Source organism: Biomphalaria glabrata, chromosome 1 (assembly GCF_947242115.1).
Source record: "Biomphalaria glabrata chromosome 1, xgBioGlab47.1, whole genome shotgun sequence".
NCBI classification, from domain to species: Eukaryota; Metazoa; Mollusca; class Gastropoda; family Planorbidae; genus Biomphalaria; species Biomphalaria glabrata.
Genome location: NC_074711.1, coordinates 65,312,056 through 65,335,382, shown reverse-complemented (window position 1 = coordinate 65,335,382; position 23,327 = coordinate 65,312,056). Strand labels below are relative to the sequence as shown.

The 23,327-nt window shown below is 34.0% G+C and overlaps 1 protein-coding gene across 1 annotated transcript; it reads left to right on the top strand.

The window, feature by feature from the left end:
- The first annotated feature begins 2,402 nt into the window (after positions 1-2,402).
- On the top strand, positions 2,403-23,327 carry LOC106074215 (BOS complex subunit ncln-like). Its single transcript, XM_056008406.1, has 15 exons — positions 2,403-2,831; positions 12,686-12,876; positions 12,992-13,136; positions 13,553-13,647; positions 13,898-13,981; positions 14,069-14,172; positions 14,938-15,026; positions 15,578-15,702; positions 17,293-17,483; positions 17,940-18,057; positions 18,786-18,949; positions 19,754-19,807; positions 21,086-21,164; positions 21,283-21,365; positions 21,519-23,327. Exons 1-14 carry the CDS (start codon positions 2,657-2,659, stop codon positions 21,352-21,354), a joined length of 1,686 nt encoding a protein of 561 aa, XP_055864381.1. The 5' UTR covers positions 2,403-2,656; the 3' UTR covers positions 21,355-21,365; positions 21,519-23,327.

Genomic DNA, 23,327 nt, shown 5'->3' with positions numbered 1-23,327 from the left:
TAGGGGTTTTTAAACTCGAACCCCCCTGGTAGGGAGTTTTAAATTCAAAACCCCCTGGTAGGGGGTTTTAAACTCAAAACCCCTTTGGTTGTGCTGGGGCAAGTGATGGTTTAGTATTAAAATCTCACCTGAAATAAACAAAATCAAAGCAAAAAATCAGTCACTAAATTCCGATCCCTTCGGGGGGGGGGGGGAATTTCATTTCGGGGGGGGGGGGGGGGGTTTGAACCCCAACCCCCCCCCCCCCCTGGCTACGCCCATGATATATAGATAAAGGAAATCTGACTGTTCGTGATCATGATGTAAGTAAATCTGTAATTTCCATTTTTGTAACATTGTTTACAAAGCTTAATAAAAAACAACAATTCACCAATTAGTTAATGAATTATTGATAAATAATTATTTTGTTAGGTATTTCGAAAAAGGGAAAGAAATTGTACTTGATTAATAATAAGGTGGTATAAGCTAGGTGAATCTATTTTCATAAAGTACTTCCTTGGCACAATAAAAGCATGGAATGGTGCTAAACAAAATAATAATTGGTAAACATATTTTTAATCGCACGAACTTGTTATTGTATACTAGATCTATAAAAAATTTAGTTACATAACTGATCCAAATTAATTGATACATCTACACTTAATATAAGCATTGTTTTTGTAAAAAAAAAAGAATTTTTTTTAGTGCCTTCATTCTGAGTTCTCTATCTCTAGTTTTCACCCTTGCAAAGGTTCCGCTGATCTTGGTTGGCAGGCGAAGAGGAATCATACAGGTGTGAAAGTGTGAGCAAAGTAGTGGTATGATATAGCCTACCGGTTGGCTATGTGACACGATTGACACGAAACCCTCGATAGAGGTCATGGAGGTCACGAGTGACAATATTGAGTGGATATGTACAAATAGTGAACAATACTTTAAGAGTAGGCCTACACTTGTTGAGATTGTCCCGTTAATTATGGCACTGAGTACGTGTGACCAGGTAGAATCTAAGCCATTTTAGGACGACTCTTGGGAAACCAAAAGTAGCAGAAAATCTGGCCTTCATCATCACACGGTCTTGCGTTTCGAAGGCAGGGGATTAGTCCAAGATGGAAAGACGGTACTTCATATGTGACCTACATCAGAGTTGCTGAGTAGGTCATATTAGTACCCTGACAATCGCTATTTCTTTGCTATTGCACTTAGTGCATGCAGATAGGAATTCGTCCAAGAGACTATACCGCTCCAGATGGGATAGAATTTAGCACAATATGCTCCAGAAGCTTTGACAAGAAAGGGAGATTAGATACCGGGAATTAGTGTTACTTTTTTTTAGACACTCAGACATTTGATTTCTTTAGTATAGACCTCACAAGTGCGTGTTTGAATTACTGAATCCGTAAGATAGTGAAGAGATAATGATCAAAAAGCATCTTTTTTGGACCATTAGTTCATGACGTCTTGAGAAAAATGGTTCAATGCCAGGTGATGTGAATCTGGGCCAATTGCTTTGTGTGATGAAACTTAATACTTGTGCTATTTGTGGGTCGTGGCAAGATTCTTTAGCAATGATTGCCGCATTTAGCGGTATTGTTCCCATTAATTCACTGTAGAAGAAATTATCTGCTATAAAATTGTCTCCATTTACTGGGGTTGTAATGGGTATAGTGGTAATCTGGAGAGTTCATCAGCATTGGCATGTGACTTAAATTGGACTTTCTAAATTTAATTGAGTAGTTAAATCCTGATAAGAATACAGCATGCCTTTGTTGTCTAGCAGCTGACATAGCTGGAATACCTTTGGTTGGATTGAAAATGTGTTTCATGGGCTCATGATCAGTAATGAGGGTGAAGTGTCTCCCACACAAATAGATGAAAAATTTCTTTACGGCCCAAACTATTGCTAGAGCTTTTTAAAAATCGTTTGGAGTATTACGGGCCTTACTGCAGAATCCATGCGACGCCGGTCCACCTACCCATTTGGCTGCCGACCCACAGGGCATTAGCCAAAAGGGCGCTATAGCCAGTCCTCTCTTGTGGCTGCTTAGAACCTAGTAGTTTCAATTTTCGACCAGAAAAAGAAAATCTAGAATCTTAGAAAAAAAAAAAAAAAAAATGAGTACTCCCTTATACAGGAAGCCGTGCTCGCATGTTTAGTAAAAAAAAATATAAGAAAATAAATTGTTATCAGCCTAATTACCGTCATTGACGTAAAAATGCATTAGTAAAAAGTTGACCATTTGAAAACTAAATTCCTCTTTTAGAATCTATATTTTTAAATAGTTTGCAATGAATTGATGTATTTTTCTTTTGTAGTTTTTCTTACTCTATTATCAATGAAAATATAAATAGATCTACTTGAATCAAAATATTTGAACCATATTCATATTGAGATAATGCTTTTCGTGTACTATTGGTATTTAGATAAATCTATATCTAGTTTGGAACTGACCAAAAGTAAAAAACATTTTAATAATATTCCCCTCTTACTCTTAGGCTCTTTGCACACCAAGTCAACGAAGTGAGAAATAGATATCTATCTAGATATAGTTCTACATCTAGAGTCTAGATCCAGCTTAGTATATCTATATAGACCATAAGCAGTTTGTAATAAATTATCTAGATCTATAATTTTAATATTAAAGATCAAGATACGAGAGATCTATTCTCTACGAAAATGTGGTTTGATGAAATGGGAGAAATCATTGAGATGTTCAAGGGTAGTTTTCCTCTGTCATTCCTTTTTTTTGTTCCTATTTTCATCATCATATCACCTGTTTGTCCTGTAAATGCAGCTCAAGAATTTGGAGTGTACAGAATGCAGCATTATGATTTGCAAGGAACAAGTTATGGTAATTAATGAATCAATATAGATTATAATATTATAATAAATATTCATAATAAATTAATAAAAATAAAAAAATCATAAAAAAATGTCAACAACAGACGATAGTCACATAGATCTAGTCATGAAAGACATGATAGTGTCAATAATAACATCACTAAGTAAGACCAACTAGTAGAGTAGTGCGAAGTTCGAATGAATTAAGCCTGCAAGCAGCAATTTTCATGTAACTTGGATTTTTATAGCGCCACAACGGTCTGACCTATCATCTATTCCTATGAAATAACTGGTAATTAATCATAATTAATGGTATCACTGAATTCCTCGTCTTTTTGTCTATAAAACTAGATCTGATTTAATGTATCACTAGGCTTAGTTAAAATTAATTTTAAGGTCAAAGAGGTGTAGGGTGGGTATCGCCAAGCCGCCCAAGCGTTACTTTTCCTCGATCAGATTTCTCCCCTAGTTACTAAGCTCAATCAGCTGATGGAAGGCTCGATCTCGATCAGATCAAAGAAAATATATTTAAAACATGTTTTAATCTTTAATTAGGTACTTAGATTTTCCGGAATAGGTCGATTTTTTTTGGTTACCGGAAACTAGTGTTTCCCTGTGGCAGTATATAAGGCTGAGACAATGTGTGGTCTAGTATAATGTGGTTTTGTTCTCAAAATCATCCTTAATCGGATTAATTGTGCCCATTCCTTTCACATGGATAGTATATCAGTTAATTATTTAGATCGACATCAGCGTGGTTCTATTGTTTTCATGGACATTTCTCGTACGGCAGATAGCGGGTAAGTTGACTTCAACATTTTTATATTTTTTATCGCGTGTCGTCATTGAAACTAATTACTGCGTGTAGATTAACATTAGACCTAACTATTTTCATTAGTTTTATCTCAATAAGTTGTTGCCTTGATGGCCAGTCGTAAGCTCTAAGGACGGGGTATCGTTTTCGAGAACGAAGCGATCGCGACCATTTTACCGGAAATGATGGAAACAATGATAACAATGGCCGTATCGTATTTTTCTTACATTCCTTTTATTTCTAAATCCATCAACAGCGATCAATTCTTTGATCATCTATTAATTTAAAACTTTAGAAATATTATTTTGATGATAATATTTAACTTTTATGATGTTATTTTCTTTATTTATCTCGCAAGAAGCCTGATATTCAATCGCGATCAAGGCCGTTAATTAAGAAATAATTTTAAAGCTAGATCTAGTTGCGAGATCATAACTCCGTTATAATTAAGCCTATTTAAAAATCTTTGCTATTTAATTTAAATAGTAGATCTATACATATATTTATAAATTTAGCAGTGGAATTAGATTTTAAATAGATCTAGGTCCAAAAAGACTGGATTCCTAAAAATCATTAAATATAATTAAGATTAGATTGGATTAGCAAGGACCCATCTTCTAAAGACATAATTTTTTTTTTTTTTTTTTTTTTTTTTTAATTTTAGAATACTAGGTCTATTTAAAAGAATATTATTATTACATACTATGCTAGATCAGTAGCTAAGAAAATATTTTAAAATAACTTTTCTAAAATAAATCAAAATCTAATAAATTGTGTTAAATTATGAATATGAATATATGATAATTAATTGAAAATCAAATTAAAGACAATTATTCAATTATTTTCACAGAAAACTTCATCATGGACATAACTGGCAGTGGTGTGCCACTGGGTGGTGAGTGTGGTGACATGAAAGTCAGATGGCTGCCTGGTCGTGCGGTCTGCGCACTGGATTGTCGTTTTGGATTTATCGATGGTCCCGGGTTCAAACCCTACCCGCTCCCTCCTCGTCCAGCCGGAGGTTTGTACTAGGAAGTAACTATCTTCAACTCTGAAGGAACATCCGGAACATGTAAAACAAACAAAACATAACTGATGATGCAGGGAGCAGTAGTGGTGTAGTTAAGTTGTATTGGATGATACACTAACTTTGACACCTGGCAGCATCGCAGAGCTCAAGAAGGAGATATGGCTGCGGTTTGACATGATTGTCATACACACTAATGTGGCAGCAACAGACCGGGATGTAATTTAATACTTTAACAGATTCTGCCACTATCATTGAGGGCAAGCAAAAAAGTTCATATTGGAAAATTATTTTCGACCTGGTGACTTATTACATCTACTTACTGTCGCCACAGTGCTATAACCAAAAATTAAGTTTTGTGCTAACTTTAATCTCAGGTTTCAAAATAATGAAAAGAACAACACAATTAAATTCATGCATTTGTGCTGAAAATTGTATTCATATATCTCTGAAAATTAAAAAATTACAGCCTTTTTAACAGAAAAAAAGCACTTTTCTGTCTTTTTTTTTTGACACGTGGTGCCTCGTCATGAAGTGTAAAATATTTTCTTGGACTTCTATATATAATTTAAAGTTAAAATAAGTAGAAACAGGTAATCAAGAATCTCTGTTTAAAATTGTATTCAATTATCTCTTACGGTTCAAAAGTTATGGTCTTTGAAATGTGAAAAAGTACTTCTTCGTCGATCGTTTCTTTTTTACAAGTAACCTCACTTTAAAAATTAATAAGAAAATTTCGTCAAAGTCTATCCGTTGTTTGAAAGTAAAATAAATATCAGGACATAATCATGCATTTCTTGTGAAATTTTCATGCAAATAACTCAAATAGTTTATAAGTTACAGCATTTTTATTGCAAAATTTCCCTTTTTCGGTCACGAAATATTTTTAAAAATATAGGCAAAATTTTCGCCACTAAAATTGCTATAACTTCTGTTCTAATTATCTTATAAACATAAATTAGGTATCAATAAATTCAGTTTAAAGAGCTCTATCTAACTATATCAGTTTCATTACAATATATTGAGTTTGAATTTTTTATCAAAGTACCTACTTTAATTTTCACTGATGAAGTCATTTTCTTTTTACTCCAGTGCAAGAACACCATCTACCACCTTTCCCATGCTCCACAACTTCAAATAGTCTCTTTGAGCTAATGAGCCATCAGACTTAAAATAGCCATAAGCCCATGACCCATTTCCTTCACTACCGGGTTGTAAAAAATAATAATTACCTTTAGGTAATGAAGGAGATGGGTCATGGGCTATTTTAAAGTCTGATGATTCATCAGCTCAAAGAGACTATATTAGACTTAGACATATATATACACATTATTATTATTATTATAGTTTTTATATAGTGCTACTTTCATGCTTATAACATGCTCAGAGCGCTTTTGGTCCAATCTCATTTGTGGACCAGTGAGGGCGGTAGAGGGTATCTAGGAGTTGGTTTTCCGTGCTGCCTTTAGGCGCTCAGTAAACACAACTCTGCCTGATTCAGCTGTCGAACCTCGAGCCCCCTTCTAGGTAGCCCAGCCAAGTTCAAGCGCACTTGGCCTCTCGACCACGCTTCCCACATAAGGAAACTCGTGTGTTATATAAAATTGAGTCAAAATTTTTAAAACTCTTTCTCTCCGTAATTATTATCCACGTTCTGATGGAATTATTAATTTAATCCGATTGTAGTGCACTAACATGTTTTAATTAAAATGGCATATAACTTTTTTTATTTACAATCATAGAATAATGTTTTTGATATTGAATTAAAGGAAAATGAATGTTTTTTTTTAGATATTACATAATCAAGTGTATAAATTGAAGTGAAATTTTTTTTTTTGCTTTATGAAAAGTAAAAATGAAAATCTGAAAACTCACCAATGGACAACAAAAAATTTAATTCAAGTCACATAAGAAGATCATTTCTATTCCAAACGGAATAAAATGCTATTGTTTTATAATCCTTATTCATAATTTCATGAATTAGAACCACTAAAACAATAAAAAACTCATGGAGTACAAAACTAGAGCACATTAATGACATTATCCAAGATCACCGCCATAAAAAATTTATGAGAAGAAACAGCAACTTGTGACATTAAGTTCCAGTAAGAAAATAATTACACTGTACATGATATATATTTCAAATAAAAGTGATTCATTTCTATTTACATAATGTTTGCCTGAACAAAAAAAAACTTCCATGTTTTAACTGTGGTATTTAAAACAATCCTAATGGATGTGTGGCACGTAACGACGAAATTCTAATCCTATCATTGTAGTCATTGCCAAAAATTTATAAATTTCATAGAAACTGGTTTCCATTTTGTAAAAATGAATGTCCTGCATGCTGGAGTGTTTATTTTTATTATGTACATTGCATAACTGTTTATGGCATCAACAAGATTATCAACAATTGCGTATCTAGTAGAGTAAAAAAACAGTCAAGCTCAGAAAGAATTAAGTTCATGTTGACACCTGTTTATATACTATATTGGCAGAACAAGTAGATCTAGATTTATTGGAAGGAATAAATCTAAAATTGATTTCTGTTTTAGTACCCATCTCTGCATTTTTCAAACATCTAGATAGATGTATTCTTTGTTCTAGTTTTAGGAGGGGGCATGACAGGTTCATCAGCTGATAAACCATCAGATTCAGATCTAGAATCTAGATCTAACACTGACACTAGAACTATCACTGTGAATAGATAAAACAAAATCACTGTCATCTGAATCAATAAGGTCTCTTACTTGTTGATCAGATTATAATTTAGATCTACAAGTTTTAGTAGATTGACTGCCAGATGGGACAGGCTTCATTTCCATTTTAAAAAACACACACACACAAAAAGACGACTTTCAAAACGCTCTGTAATATTAAAACCATGTTGAAGGAAGTAAACAATTTCCACTTTTACAAGTGGAAATCACGTAGATTTAGAATATAAGCATTTAAAATTATTAACCAAGAATAGGAACGACGTAAAGATGTTTAACTGCACCGACGGCAATATCCTTGCTTAATCGGCTTTTACAAAAAAAAATCTGCGATGTTATCGGCGCTTGGGAGAGAAAGAGTTAATAGTGTTTTTTGAGCTTTATGGTGAAAGGTTGGCATGTTAGAAAGTTCGAGCAGCATAGCTTTTTCTATTAATAAAAAAGTACCAGATTATTTTAGAATGTCAGAATAAATATATATAATTTTAAAATGCAGATTAAATTAATATTTATTGCAAACATCTAGTTTTCTAGATAGAAATAGTAGAATAACAAGTACTATGTACCTACTATTTTTAATTTACATACATGATTTACCAAATTGCATTAGTTCAGGAACAAAAGTCAGATTATTTGCAGACGATTGCATAATATTGTTACGAATCTCACTATCCAGGCTCTCTGCAAACTGCACCATACACCACCAACTTAAAGAACTTGACAAGTCAGGGCTCCAAAATAACATAAAGGTTTAATGTCCATAAATAACAGCCAATACTGTACAATTGGCAGCACGTAGAACAGTACAAATAGCTCTGCGATAACAAATATCTCTCCGATAACACCGTTCCGCCGTATCAAGTCTTGCACTGGCCTCCCCGTCTCGTTCCGGGCTTGCACTGGGTTCAACAGTTCGGGACTGACTTCACACACTTGGGCTCGTTGTGTCGGACTCGATCACAGACCAAGATCAAGACGCCGTTCGTCTCAACTGTACTTGACAGTACTCCGCACTGAACCGTCGTAATGCTCTGTACAGAACCACACCGTTGAACTGTGCTGTAGTCGACCGTGTTCTGAACTCCTGTCGTGAACCCGCTTTCTGAACCTTGCTGTATTGAGCCCCTTTTCTCGACCGTCTTGACTGCGCAACCTCCGCTCTTATATAGGGTCCCTACTGGCCTTCTTGAACCGGACAGAACGCCCCTCGACGTTTCTAGGTGGTCAGATGACTATAACTCTCGTGACGCTCGTGAGCTCTGTTCACGTCGGCGATCCTTCCCGAACTGTCCTGTTGACCCTCGACTCGGCTGACAGTCGTAACTCGTCACGCTTGACCGCTCGTCTAGCGCTGGCCTGGGGCGATTTGCGTCGGCTGACTACACACACACCACTACCCCCATCTGTGCCACCACCAGGTTTATAACACTGCCCCCTCCTTAGATCTGTCCGTCCCGGACAGAATCAACATCATGACATTGGCTGTAAGGTTTCATCGCTGCAGGCGGGGGTCGATCAGTGGCAGTCGGCTTGCCTCTTGAGCTTGATGGAGCCATCCATGTTGCAGTCAGCTTCCTTCTTCTCCTCCAGTTGGCCTTCATCTGTTTGCCTCGACGTCGTGCTTTCATCGCCACCCACGTTGAATTTAGTAAACGTTTTCTTCTTTTCCTCCAGTTAGCCTTCATCTGGTTGCATTGATGTCGTGAGCGCATCGTCATCCATGTTGCACTCAGGAAAAGTCGCCTTCTTCTTCTTCTCCGCCAGTTGGTCTTCATGTGGCTGCAGTTATTTCTTGGTTGAATCACCATGCACGTTGGACTACGCAAACGCCGCCTTCTTCTTTTCCTCCAGTTGATCGTCCTCTTGTTGCAGTGACGTTTTGGTTGCATCGCTCTCTTGTCTGTCGGTACTGAGGACAGCCACTTGACACATGGAGAGGTATAGGATGTAAGGGCAGGGATTACCAAGATTGTTGACCAAAGAGGTGGCTTCATAGAACACTGCGAAGAAGGACTGGGATGGGCTTCAAATCCACAGGACAGGGAATTGTGGGACAAGTCATCATCTTCAGCCTTGTCTGGGGTTCATGCTCGTGGGGCAGGTTGGTAACACTCCTCGTGCAATGGTCCCTCGTCATCGGCTTCAGGCTCTATTCGGCTTTCTTCTTCATCATCAGGACCTCTCTCTCTCGTCTCAGTATCGGGCCAATCGCCTGTTGGTTTCAGACCTTGTCGATGGCTTTCATCGTGCAAATGTCCATCATCTTCAACGTCAGGCTTCCTTGGGTTCTCTTGACCACCATCAGTGCTTCTCTCGCTAATCTTCGCATCTGGACGAACGTCTGTAGGGCCCAAGCCTCGCCGGTAGCTTTCATCATGTAAACGTCCCTCAGCAACAGGCTTGTAGGCAAACTCAGCGTTCTCTTGATCCGTCTTGCTGTTTGAGGTGCTCATATCAGGTACAGCTGCATCACGACCTTTGATCAAACTATTGGTCTCTTTTCTCGTTTCTTCATCAGTCTCCTTCTGCTTCTGGTTCTCGTTGAGAGCACAATCTTCATCAGCACTACACTGGTTTCTGCCTGTTTCTTCAAAACTTTGGATGGGTTGTAGTTCGACGTTGAATGATGGTGCGGCTGCTCCATCCTTCAAATCACTCTGGCAGCATGGGGTTTCTACCACGTCTTCCGAATTTCTCAGCATGGGTCTCGTCACTTCCTTCACCGAAGTATACATCTGTTCGAGCCCGGAACAGGTCTGTTCATTCAACATGTTCCACATTGTACTCGTGGCACGAACCTCTTCTCGTACGGCGCTCATCTGCTCTTGCTTGCTACGGGTGATCTCTTCTTGCATAGCTGCCATCTGTTCCTGCATGATACTGGTACTGGTGATCAGTTGCTGCATGCTACTGGTGAGCTGTTCCAGCAAGTTAGGTTCAACTTCAAAAAGATATGTGTCCGGATCTTCTTTTTCTTCCAACATGTCTTCTCGGAGGCGTGCTTGTAAAGTTTCCTTGTTACTATATACCTTCAGCCTTCGTCCACGGAGTTCTTCCTTCAGTTCTGTAAATTCAAGTTCGTACAGCAGTTTCAGACGAGCCATAGTAGATCCGATCCAATCCGATTCCGATCATATCCCACTTCTGACACCAGTGTTACGAATCTCACTATCCAGGCTCTCTGCAAACTGCACCATACACCACCAACTTAAAGAACTTGACAAGTCAGGGCTCCAAAATAACGTAAAGGTTTAATGTCCATAAATAACAGCCAATACTGTACAATTGGCAGCACGTAGAACAGTACAAATAGCTCTGCGATAACAAATATCTCTCCGATAACACCGTTCCGCCGTATCAAGTCTTGCACTGGCCTCCCCGTCTCGTTCCGGGCTTGCACTGGGTTCAACAGTTCGGGACTGACTTCACACACTTGGGCTCGTTGTGTCGGACTCGATCACAGACCAAGATCAAGACGCCGTTCGTCTCAACTGTACTTGACAGTACTCCGCACTGAACCGTCGTAATGCTCCGTACAGAACCACACCGTTGAACTGTGCTGTAGTCGACCGTGTTCTGAACTCCTGTCGTGAACCCGCTTTCTGAACCTTGCTGTATTGAGCCCCTTTTCTCGACCGTCTTGACTGCGCAACCTCCGCTCTTATATAGGGTCCCTACTGGCCTTCTCGAACCGGACAGAACGCCCCTCGACGTTTCTAGGTGGTCAGATGACTATAACTCTCGTGACGCTCGTGAGCTCTGTTCACGTCGGCGATCCTTCCCGAACTGTCCTGTTGACCCTCGACTCGGCTGACAGTCGTAACTCGTCACGCTTGACCGCTCGTCTAGCGCTGGCCTGGGGCGATTTGCGTCGGCTGACTACACACACACCACTACCCCCATCTGTGCCACCACCAGGTTTATAACAATATATAAAAAAATAAAAAACAACACAAGATGAGAAATTTTACAAAGAGAATTAGATGAATTACAGAAAAGGGAATCAAATTGGAGCATGTCTATCCACCCAGAAAAATGTCAGTTATTAAGAGAAACAAAAAAAAAAACTAAAACAAATGAATTCCACTTATCTTATTCGTTGTAAACCAGTAACACAGACTAAAAACGCAAAATACCTAGGTGTAAATGAAAAACTGTCATGGAATTCCCATATTGCTGAAAACAAAGCATTAGGGTTTGTTAAAAGAATTTTCTATTAATCCAATAAGCACATAAAACAAAATGTTATTTAACCTTGGTTTGGCCAATATATGCATCCTCTGTTTGGAACACCAGAACTAAAGAAAAAATTAAGAGACTGGAACAGACACAAAATAGAGCAGTGAGATTCATAACAAACAAAATATTCACATTCGGCTAGTGTAACACCTTTAGTAAAATCACTAAATTTAAAAAGTCTTCAGGACAGAAGACTTAAAAGTAAAGTAGCAATTATAAATAAAACACTGGACTATAATCGTCAAATACAAAATCAAAATCTAATAAAATACTCAGACACAAAGATAAAGGCCAGGAAAACCAGTGACTTGGCAGAATTTAAGTCATTGGTTAATATGCATGACTAAGTGCATGACGCGTAGGACGTAATCATCTTCTTTTTTGAAGTAACGTCTGTATTATATAAGATAAGAAGGCACATTCCTCGTTCCATATGCTAGGACAAATTTGTACAAATGCTCCTTCTTCCCTAGTGCTAGTAGAGCATGGAGTGGGTTGCTCTCTGAGCCAGCCAGGAAAACCAGTGACTTGGCAGAATTTAAATCATTGGTTAACATGCATGACTAGTTGCATGATGTGTAGGACGTATCATTTTTTTAAAAGTAATGTATATTATAAAGATAAGAAAAATAATACTAATTGTGGTTATCACACTGCCCAATAAAAAGTGCCTACTACTGTATTGCTAGTAGCTGAATGAGGACTTTTTAATAGCTTGCACTCTCTTTAGTTAGTTAAAAATAAAGATTAAAAAAAAACAACATAACCTTCTGAACTTAAACTAGATACTACCAATATGGCTTAGACTACGATGTCTCTCTATATATTTAGTATCTAGCAGTTTATTTGTTTTACACGACATACTCCTTGCAGTTTTTTATTTTATTTTTATAAAGACAGCTTGTAATTTAGAAAAAAATGTGCATCTAATGTACTGCTTTTTAATTGTAAAAGAAAAATTTGATTATTTTTTTAGTTGTGATCTCTATTATAATTAAATTAATTTGCAGCAATTTTCTAGACCTATCACTCTAAAATCTATACCTTTTTTTTTTTTTTAATTCTAGGTTGTAAAAATGCTATCATAAATATGGAGGCAAGATCGATTGATTCAAAACTGCTGACACGGCGTTGCGCTGTTGCAAGATTGCAAGATGTCACTATGGCTAAGTACAAAGAGCTTATGACTCAAAATGCAGGTTCACTTTTAGTGATTCTCCCAAAAAATTTGACAGCACTTTCACCTGAAGAAAAACAGGTTTTTAAAACAATCTTACATGATTTAGATTTTGAAAAATTTAGTTTTGAAGAGTTGTAACTTTTCTTTAAAAACTTTAAGTAATATGTTGAATTCTAACACAATATTGGAACAGCATCTTCAAAGCTTAGAACAAGATTTACTTGTGGAGCCATCAACTGTACCTGTGTACTTCACTGTAGAATCCGAATATATCAATGATATATACAAGGACATCCAAGAAGGTACTTCTGGCGACAATGCGGCTACTGCTTGGGAAGGTCATTACTTTTTTTCTTTAAATTCTAAATACATTATTCTAATAAATGAACCAGTACCTTAAAAATCTTGTGTGAACAGATTTTCCTATCATGTTAGAAAATTAATATATTCTATATTATTTTAACTGGGTGGTTCGTTTTCCAAATGTAATATATTTAATCTACTTTATGATTGGATACTACATATTTTGATCTTTTTCTAAAGCCTGTTACATTAGATTATTTTAGGTAACACAATAATACAAAGTGAATAAAAAAAAGAGTATGTCACTCATATTAGCTATATGGGATGTTTGAAAGACCAAACAGTGTAACATTAAAAGCTGTAATTTTAATATGATGTAAATTATATTCATATTAGTGAATTTATTGAGTACAGTGGTTTTAATTTATTTTAAATCTTTTTTTTTTACCAGCTTTGTTAAGCTCTGCTTTAGCTAATGGCTTTCAGCTTGTTCTGTCAGGAAATCCTGCAGAAGCTTTGCCAGATTTTGAAATAGCAAATATTCAGGTATCTAATTTCATTATCATGAATTTATACTTCTTAACACTTATATGCATTTTACTTAAAACATAAAAAGCAATTAAAGTAGCTTGATAAATAATTTTAGCAAATAGAAATGAAAGATGATACTATTTTCTTTCATTGGAAGATGACATGTACTAACTATTGATTGAAACAAACAGAAATCCTATTTTTTATTGTCTGTAAACTTTGTCTTTGTGCATTAAAAAAATCTGATACGCTTATATTTTCACAGGGGCGATTATCTGGCTATGGCATTGAGGAACAGCTTCCTTCCATTGTTATTTCTGCACACTATGATGCATCTGGCATTGCACCAGTAAATAGTTTTTTATTCTTAAAATTTATTTTCTGCTTTTGTTATTTATTTAGATGTAAACACATTTTACAATTGATATATTTACAGGGGTTAGCTTATGGAGCTGATTCTAATGGCTCTGGTATGATTATTTTGCTAGAACTTGCCAGATTATTCTCAAAACTGTACACCAACTCTCGTACGCATGCAAAGTATCCTTTTCAAGTATTTTTTATTTGGTTTATTATTACTATTTCAATGCCTAGTAAAAGGTTATGTAGTTAGCGTTATCTCTCACCTCTCTCTGTTTTTCTCTCTCTCTCTGTATTTTGCCAAATACCATTAACTTATCTATCATGAAACCTCTGGAACATCCTGAAATTTTGTACACAGGTTCCTGTTAGGTGCTCACTTAGAAAGCTATGATTGATTCACATGCTAGTTGTGGAAGTCAAAAAAAACGTGAGACTTCTATTAACGAAGTCTATAATAATAATAACAAGGCTTGTCTTCGAGTCCGAAGATTAGTGAGGAGTACAGTATTTCCCATAGCTGCACAGCACCAGCTGTGACCTACATATTTTGCCACATCTAGGGCAAGCATAACCATTGTCAGCATGTTGTCGATTTAGATTTTCTTTTCGCTGTCTGCGTTTGTCCTCGGCAGTGGATTTCCCCTTTGTTCTATGAGTATATATTATATAATAATATTATAATATAATATAACCCTGATATATAAAAACCTAAATACAAATGTTTAATGGCCCAAAATATACTTCCTTTTTTAACCACTTGCTTTTGAAAGTGCAATAAAGGGGGGGGGGGGGTCCCGCCCAAAATAAATCAAATGAAGCATGGAAAAAAACCCAGGCTTTTTAGGTGGGTAAAGCTAGTTAATGATAATTTATAATGCAATTCTTGTTATAACCAGATAACTTTTTATATTGGAATTAAAAAAAAACTTTAACCTGTTCAAGATACAACCTTGTGTTTTTGTTGTCTGGAGGTGGTAAATTTAATTACCAAGGTTCTAAGAAATGGATTGAGGACAACTTTGAAGGAGCAGGTAGAGTTGAGACTAGCAGCTGAAATTTATGTTGTTTTTTTAAGGACTGTTTGTCATACTAAAATAGAACATTAAGGAATAGTAAGCTTGTTGAGTTTATTTTAAATCCAGCCTTCCTTCTTAACTATTTATATTTTTTAGTTTAAGTTATAATAAAAGGTTTTTATTAAAGGCCCAAACAAAAAACACAATTCATACAGTTTTTCAAAACCACCTTTCTTTCATGTTCAGTGATTTGATCAATCTTGGTATTCTTAACTCAGTGCTTAGTTTAAAGAAATGCCTTTTTAAAAAAACAATAAAAAAATCCCAATGTTATGTGAAATACTTCATATTTTAAATAAACCATTGAAGGATTTTAAAGTTCAAGGCTTTGTTGTTACATTATCTAAGTTATGTTTTGTTTTCAATGAAGCAAATAAAATTTATGGCTGAAAGCTATTTATGCATTATCATTTGTAAAGACTTTAAGGGCCATCTCTATTTTTATCCACTGACTGTTGATTTCATTTATTAATTTTAAAAACATTGTTTTCTTTCTATTACAACAGAGGGTAACATTTTGTCTGATGTTGCATTTGTTTTGTGCCTGGATACATTGGGAGCCACAGACAACATTAATTTACATGTGTCAAAGCCACCAAGAGAAGACAGCGCTGGTGGACAATTCTTTCAGGTATTCGTTTTTTACATTAGCTTTTAGTACACACTTTATCTAAACAATAGATTTTTTGTGTGATTAAGTTTGACTTTAAAATGAAAACTTGTACTTACTCGTAACATATTAAAGAATTTAATAGTTCTCTAAATTGTTTATTTACCACTCATGTATGAACAAACCACCATGTTTTTCTGCTGTCTAATCATCTGTCCAGAGGTGCAGTGGCTGAATGGTATAGCGCTTGACTTCTGAATGGGGGTCCTGAGTTCGAATCATGGTTAAGACTGGTCACTTTAATTTCGGGATCTTTAGGTTGCCTCTGAGTCCACCCAGTTTAAATGGACACCTGTGTCATGTCCCTAGTGACACCTCATTGTTCACAAAATGAGGACATTGTACCTATCTCAAATCAGGTCAGCGTACCCATGCTTAAATGCCAGAAAGACGCCGATTAAAACTTAGTTCAAGGCTACAGCAGGGAAACATAATTAACATAGGTTAAATTACAAAAACAATTAAAAGGAAAATTAAAGTTAAACGGGTCAAGGATGAGTATTGAGATGTCATGTTTCTTTATTCTAAAGAAAGATATAAAAGGCGGAGTGTTTGTTTGAGACGATGGAGAGCTAGAAAGTTAGACTTAGAAGTCGCTAGTTTTAAAGTAAATAGTTACTCAGTTTATTGATCATTTTTACTGAATCCTGTATCTGTTTTATATATTTTTGTACTTACATTTATTGTTTCAAGTTCAAGTTTTAAATAATTAAAACTCAAGAAAAACATATCAGCATTTTGTTACTTCATTGATTATTAAAGTGTTTGAACTATAATCAAGGCACCTCCGGACCTGCACATGTCACAAGTTTATATCATCAAGATCTTCAAATCAAATAAACATAATAAACACGTGACAATCTGACATAAGTTGGGGAATAGTAAAGGTTGTTGGCAGTTTTGCTGGCCACATGACACCCTCGTTAACCATAGACCACAGAAACAGATAACCTTTACATCAGAGTGAATTAGGGAGCTTTACTTTTACCTTATCTGTCCATTTTACTATTACTTTTAGCCATCTTTCCGTCTGTCTTGTTTTTTTTTTTTGTTTTTTTTAAATCAATTTAACTCTCACTTTCATCATACTGCATGTATGTTTGAATGTAATTTATGACCCTTTGTTAATTGAAACTATTATTCTAAAAAGATGAACAGTGGCAGCTGATGTTATTTATTTGATGTATGGGGTGAAGATGATGTACACCACTACTAAAAGATTAGAAAACAGGTGGATAAGATCCTCCTAGTTCTCCTTTACACTTTTTTTTTTTAGTATTGATTGTCACATTTGTGAGTATTTGCGCATGGTAGCAACTGGCCAGGGTGACATGAACTGTTAGAATTAAGGGAAAAAAATTTTTTTTACTGCTGGACCATATAATCTAGATGACCTTGACATGATAAAACATAATTTAGAAACTTTTTGAACTAGATTGAACGTCAGGGTAGAACTTTTAAGTAAGCTGAAGAAAAATCTTTGTACAATACTTTCATCTTGTTTATATTATTTTAAACCTTTTTTTTCATGTGTACAACTTTGGTTTGTAGCATATTTCAGATGTTGCTAGTGAATATTTCCCAGAAGTCAAAGTAGGGATGGTACACAAAAAAATCAACTTGGCAGATGAAATGTTGGCATGGGAACATGAGAGATTCAGCATCAAACGTATGCTAGCTTTTACCTTGAGTCATTTAGACACACACAAAAGTCCTGAAAGAACCACAATTTTGGATCAAAGGTTTGTTATTAAGCAGGCCTTAATGCCAATAAATAGAAATACTTCACCGTTACAAGAAAACACAACTTTTTGTGTTATTCATTATATTTAAATCTTAAAAAACAAATTTTGACTTTGTTTTACATTTCATTTTAAGTAATGTATTTCTTTTATATATATATATATATATATATATATATATATATATATATATATATATATATATATATATATATATATATATATAGATATAGATATATATATATATATATATATATATATATATATATATATATATATATATATATATATATATATAGATATAGATATAGATATATATAGATATATATATATATATATATAAACCTTATTAGTTTTAAAAAAATGTCTAAGCTATTAAAACAATATGCAGTTATTTATGGTAAAATGTATATAATTACTTATATTTAACACTTTCCTTGTCCAAATGTTTTCTAGAGAAAAAGTTAAATTGTCTGTGATATCAAGAAATACTCAGCTCATTGCAGAGGGACTCGCTCGTCAAATTTACAACTTAACTAGTCAGGGAAACCTAAGAATGTTTAAAGATACTTTGGTAAGGAGTTCTTATATATTTGATAGGTGATATTACCAAGTGCTAACTTGCCGCTCTCAGATTTCATTGGCCTGTTGTCAATTTATCACTTAAGAATGTCTACTTGAGAATCATCAGAGATTTTTTTTATGCATACATTTCACTTAAAATGCTGGCTACCTGCCTTTATGTGCTACTTCTAGGATTCTAAACAAGTAAACCAAACTTATCTATTGAAAACCTTTTTACTATGAAAACTTTGCTCAGTATCAATCTAACTTCAACATTTATTTTTTAAAATGTTTTAAATGAAATAATCATTTTCAAATGGTAATAACAATAATTAGCTTATCAGTTATAAAATTAATTTTTAGCATGATTTTTGTGTTTATTATTTTAAAAATTCTTTCATTATATTTTGCTCACTAAAAATATCAGCTATTTTATATTAAATAATGTTACTGGATAAGGCATGAAATTAGGCTTTGAAAAACAAACATCTTGTCTGATGGTTCATCATCATCATCATCACTCCTTTGAGTTCCTCGTGGAACATAGGGCCTCGACAAAAACACGCCACTCTCCACGGTCTCTTGCTAGCTTTTTGATGGTGTCCCAGCTCTTCCCGGTCTTCTACAACCATAGAAAAATAAGGAAATCAAAAGACTTCTAATTTTTTATGATTGCAACCAATTTGATCCAACTAAATCTTGTGCCTCTTTTTTAAAACCATTATATTGTTCTTGAAGGCTGTGGAAGAGAGTGTTGTTGAGTCATGGTTAGACTATGTTACCAGCATTGCAAGGGCTGCACAGCTGTTGAAACCAGACTCTGAATTGTTGATGACATTAGAGCAGACTATGGGACGTTACCTTAAAGATGTCAAGAAAACTGTAATCAAAGCAGACAAAAGGTGATGAGATTGTTTTAAATGTTATTTGTCACTAACTAATGTATTTGGATAATTGTTAATATAAATTAACTTTTTGTTTCCGAAATTATACTCCACAATTGTATGGTTATTAATTTTGTTTAACCCTTTTGAAGTGCACTACCATGATTTATATCATATCATATTAGTCCACACTGTCACAAAACACATTTAAAACATATAAAAGGGAAATCTTGAAGAAATTAAAACTGTGGACAAATCAAAAGCTCTAGGTTAGATCTAGGAAATATATTATGATCTAAATTAGTCATAAGTATTTTTTTTTACTGATATTTATTCATATTTATGCATATTTTCATATAACTTTTAAATAACAGATTTAAAAAGCACATTAAATGATTGTCTTGAGCTCATTATCCCATATTAACATTATGTAGAAAATAGAGTTTTTCTAATCCCTCACTCTTTAAAAACATCTTTCTCTGTAACAACATGTTAAGAAGAAGTAATTGATTAGCAAAGGGAAACTATTGAAGATAAAGTTTTATGCAGTTAAAACATATACATTAGAAAAAAAAAAAAAGGAAAACATAAATTTGAAAGCATTGATGAAGCCACAGCCTTAATCTGCGCACTAAGGCCAGGGAGTTAAATTAAGGATTTAATCTACATACTGTTTGTGTTGGAAAGAAAAGGAAAAAAACAAAATTATTAAAGTGTTTAAAAATGATCCAACCTATTTGTGACATTTAGAGATACTAGATACTAGTTTAAGTTGTACATTATGCTATTACACAATTTTTAGTTGTACATGCATTATTTCAGGGATCCAGAATTTGTTTTCTACTCTGGTGCTGAATATGTGATGAATGCTTACAAGTAAGAACACATTTATTTATTTGTTAACCTACATTTTCTAAGAAACATTGAAAGGGACAGTATTACCATGAATGGCTTTATCTGTCTAGATGATATATTATCTTTGATGCCAACATATATATTTTAGTAAGTATAGCCAACCTTAACCTAAATTGTTACATTATGTTAACCCAGGCTTAAATCTCTGCATACAGAAAAAACTATAATGTATAATTCAATGAACATGTCCCAATTTAGTCAATGTGTTAAAAATTTCTTAAGACTTAACATTCAATATATGTGAATGTGATGAGCCAGTGATTAGTTCTAAAAATAAATAAATAAATCATTTTAGATTGTAACATTAATTATTATTGTAATTTTTTATTTGTTGTTAAAAGTAAGATATGATTGTATGCAACTCTGTTATGACCTGAAGTAACCTTTATCAGTGTTTTTTTTTTTTTTTTTTTTTTTTGGCTGTTGGGGGTTTAGGGTACTTGGGCAGTCTTGGCAGTTGGGGGTTTAGGGTACTTGGGCAGTCTTGGCAGTTGGGGTTTAGGGTACTTGGGCAGTCTAATAAAAGTGTCTAAGAAAGGGAACAGATTTTATTTAAAACAAAATAAAAACACAAATATTTCTAAAGGAATAAGGTCTTTGTATTTTGCATCTATTTGAAACAATGAACAATTTTAGGTGATATTTTGGAAAGGAACTAATTTCTCATACAGTTCCCTTATCCAATTAGCAAATTCAAATAAAAATTACTTTTTTATTTTATTTTTTTTTTTAACTAAAAAATGAATGTATAAAGTCCTGGTCAAAATAGATAACGAAAATCATATATTTCTAGTGGTGGCTATGGTGGAAGTGTAAATGATTAGAAAGAGAAGTAAATACTGTATGCTGTGAATGGAGATTATCTCTTCATGTCTGTCATCTTCCATTTCTCAACGCTTTTATCAAAATCTGTTGTGTGGTGAATGCTGGGTGACAATTGCATTAACCTTTTATACCCTAAGCAAAGGTAGATAACTCCACAAAAAAAAAGGAAGACATTAAAATATAATAAAAAAAAAATACTCTAGCCAATTGTGTGAAAATTGTGATTATAACAAAAGAAATGGCAAGGAACATAATTCATTAATTCTTTGTAAAACAAATACACAGTAACTATAGGAAGCAATAGGAACCATCATCAGTTCTAGATCTGGTCACACCATCATCTAAATCTTGTCACTATCCTTTATTCCTATATTTAGATGATTTGTACTTATTAAAGTTTCTTATTGTTTGCAGTGTGAAGCCAGCAGTTTTTGATCTGTTTCTGGCTCTGTGTATTGCTGGTTATCTTGCCTTGACATATTTGTGTGCTCAGGTAATTGCTGAAACATTGATAAGTATCTTGAACAACCATTGATTGTTTCAACTTAACATGCATCATTTGCACCATTAGAAACTAATGATATTATTTTACTTATTTCTTGACAAAACAGAACTTCCATATTATTTACTATGCACTCAAGAAAACTGTGATGCCTGTCAGCCCTAAATCCAAAGTGTATTGAATGAGCTCTGAGTAAGTTTTCTTAGGAATTATAAGGAAAATGACATTATTTAAAACACATTTTTTAATTCAAGAAAAACAAATAGATTTTGTGTGCCTGACTTTTATGATCACCTTGCTCAGTGTACGTTTGACAAAACAACTATATACTTCCTTATATTTCAGTTAGCCAAGTCAAGTTTACCAAAAATATTTGCATCCTGAGTGTTGAAACAAAAGTGTTGAAATTTTGGTTGTATCCATTGGTCTGGGCAAGTAGTGAGTAGCAGCATTTGTTGAAAGTCTTTAGTTCACATTTTTTAAACAAATATTTTTAAGATAGAACATTGTGGATGTACATATTGTGTGTGTGTGACAGGTACAGAGGTGTAACAGTTTATTTATATTATAGAACTGGCCATTAGTGACTTGCATTTTATTCTGTAAGGTTATTCTAATTGTAGTCTTTTTTGTTCTTTTTTCACTTTGTGAATAAAATGTATCTAATTTTTGTAATGACAAAAAGTCTATGAAATATATGTATAATATATTAAGTGCATCGTAAATCATTCATTCCTTAGTGTGAGACTGGTCTAATGTAATGCAGTTTTAGATGATCAGTATTTCTAATCACATACATATTTATGATTGACATAAACATTGGCATTAAAGTTGTTTGCTTTGTAGAAACAAGTGAGATAGTCTAAATGCAGAAGATTCTATACAATTTTTTCCAAGGTATAGATGTTTTTACACTCACTCTGTCTGTCTAACAATTTCTCCCACACCCATTATCAAATTGAAATTTTACACAATTATTTATTGTACCTAACAAAACATGAATCAATAAAAAGAATTAACTAATAAGTCAATTAGTTACTGGTAATTATTTAGTTTGATACCAAAAAAAGAAATTAATCCTTGCATATTACAGTATGAAATATGGCTACATATGTGGAGTTTTGTCCCTTTAGGTAATTATACATGCTATTTCTCTCAGAACATTCTTGGATAAAGTTAAAAACGATACACAATTATTTATTGTACCCAACAAAACATGAATCACTAAAAAAACATTAACCAATTAGTCAGTTAATTATTAGTAATTATTTGTTTTGTTAGATATCTAGAAAGGGAAATAAAATCTACAGTATTGAGATATATAGCTGTAAATGTGGTTTTCTTTCCACATGTTAAGCTTTGGTTGTTTTTTAAGTATTATTTATTTTTTACTTGTTTTCTATTAAAATGAAGATTTTAGTAAAATTTTTAATCATTAATGTATTATATATTATATTCTGAACCAAAAAATTTATATCTGAACTAAAACCTAAAGAGCATGTTTTATGTATCTGTAATAAAGTCTGCTTTTTAAATAAAGTTGCCAGTGAACCAGGAACAATTATGGCAAAGGCTGGTTGTAAAAAGTAAAGTACCCCTTTTATACCTTGTGATGGCTGGTTGTAGTTACTGTTATCAAGAATATGAAATATTGAAATCCCAACATGAAATATATAGAACATTAAAAAAGTTATTTCTACCTTGTTACTTTGTTCAATGTGATTTGATTGACACTATATGCTGTGTGTCTGGTGGCAGTGTCCCATAGCAGTTTTAGAATGAACTTCAGTGTTTGTTTTAAGCTTTGACCAGTTATTATCTTCATAGTTCCTTATAGTTGCATTTTATGTACTTTTTTTTATAAAGATAAACCAGAAGATTGTTTAAAAAAAAAACACCACTAATGTCTATTCTTGTTTGTTTTGAAAATTTTGTTTGTGATGTTTTTCCAACATTTCCCACCACTTGTGTATTATCCCCTTCCATTTCTATGTTTGAATGTATTGCATGTATGATTTATACAGATACAAAGTTCCATTTATTTTATACATTGATGAAGACACTTCATTATGACTTTGTCGACTGATTGCAATTATTCAGATGCAAAAGTCTACTGGCAGTGTAGAACAAAAATAAAGAAAATCAGAACATTTA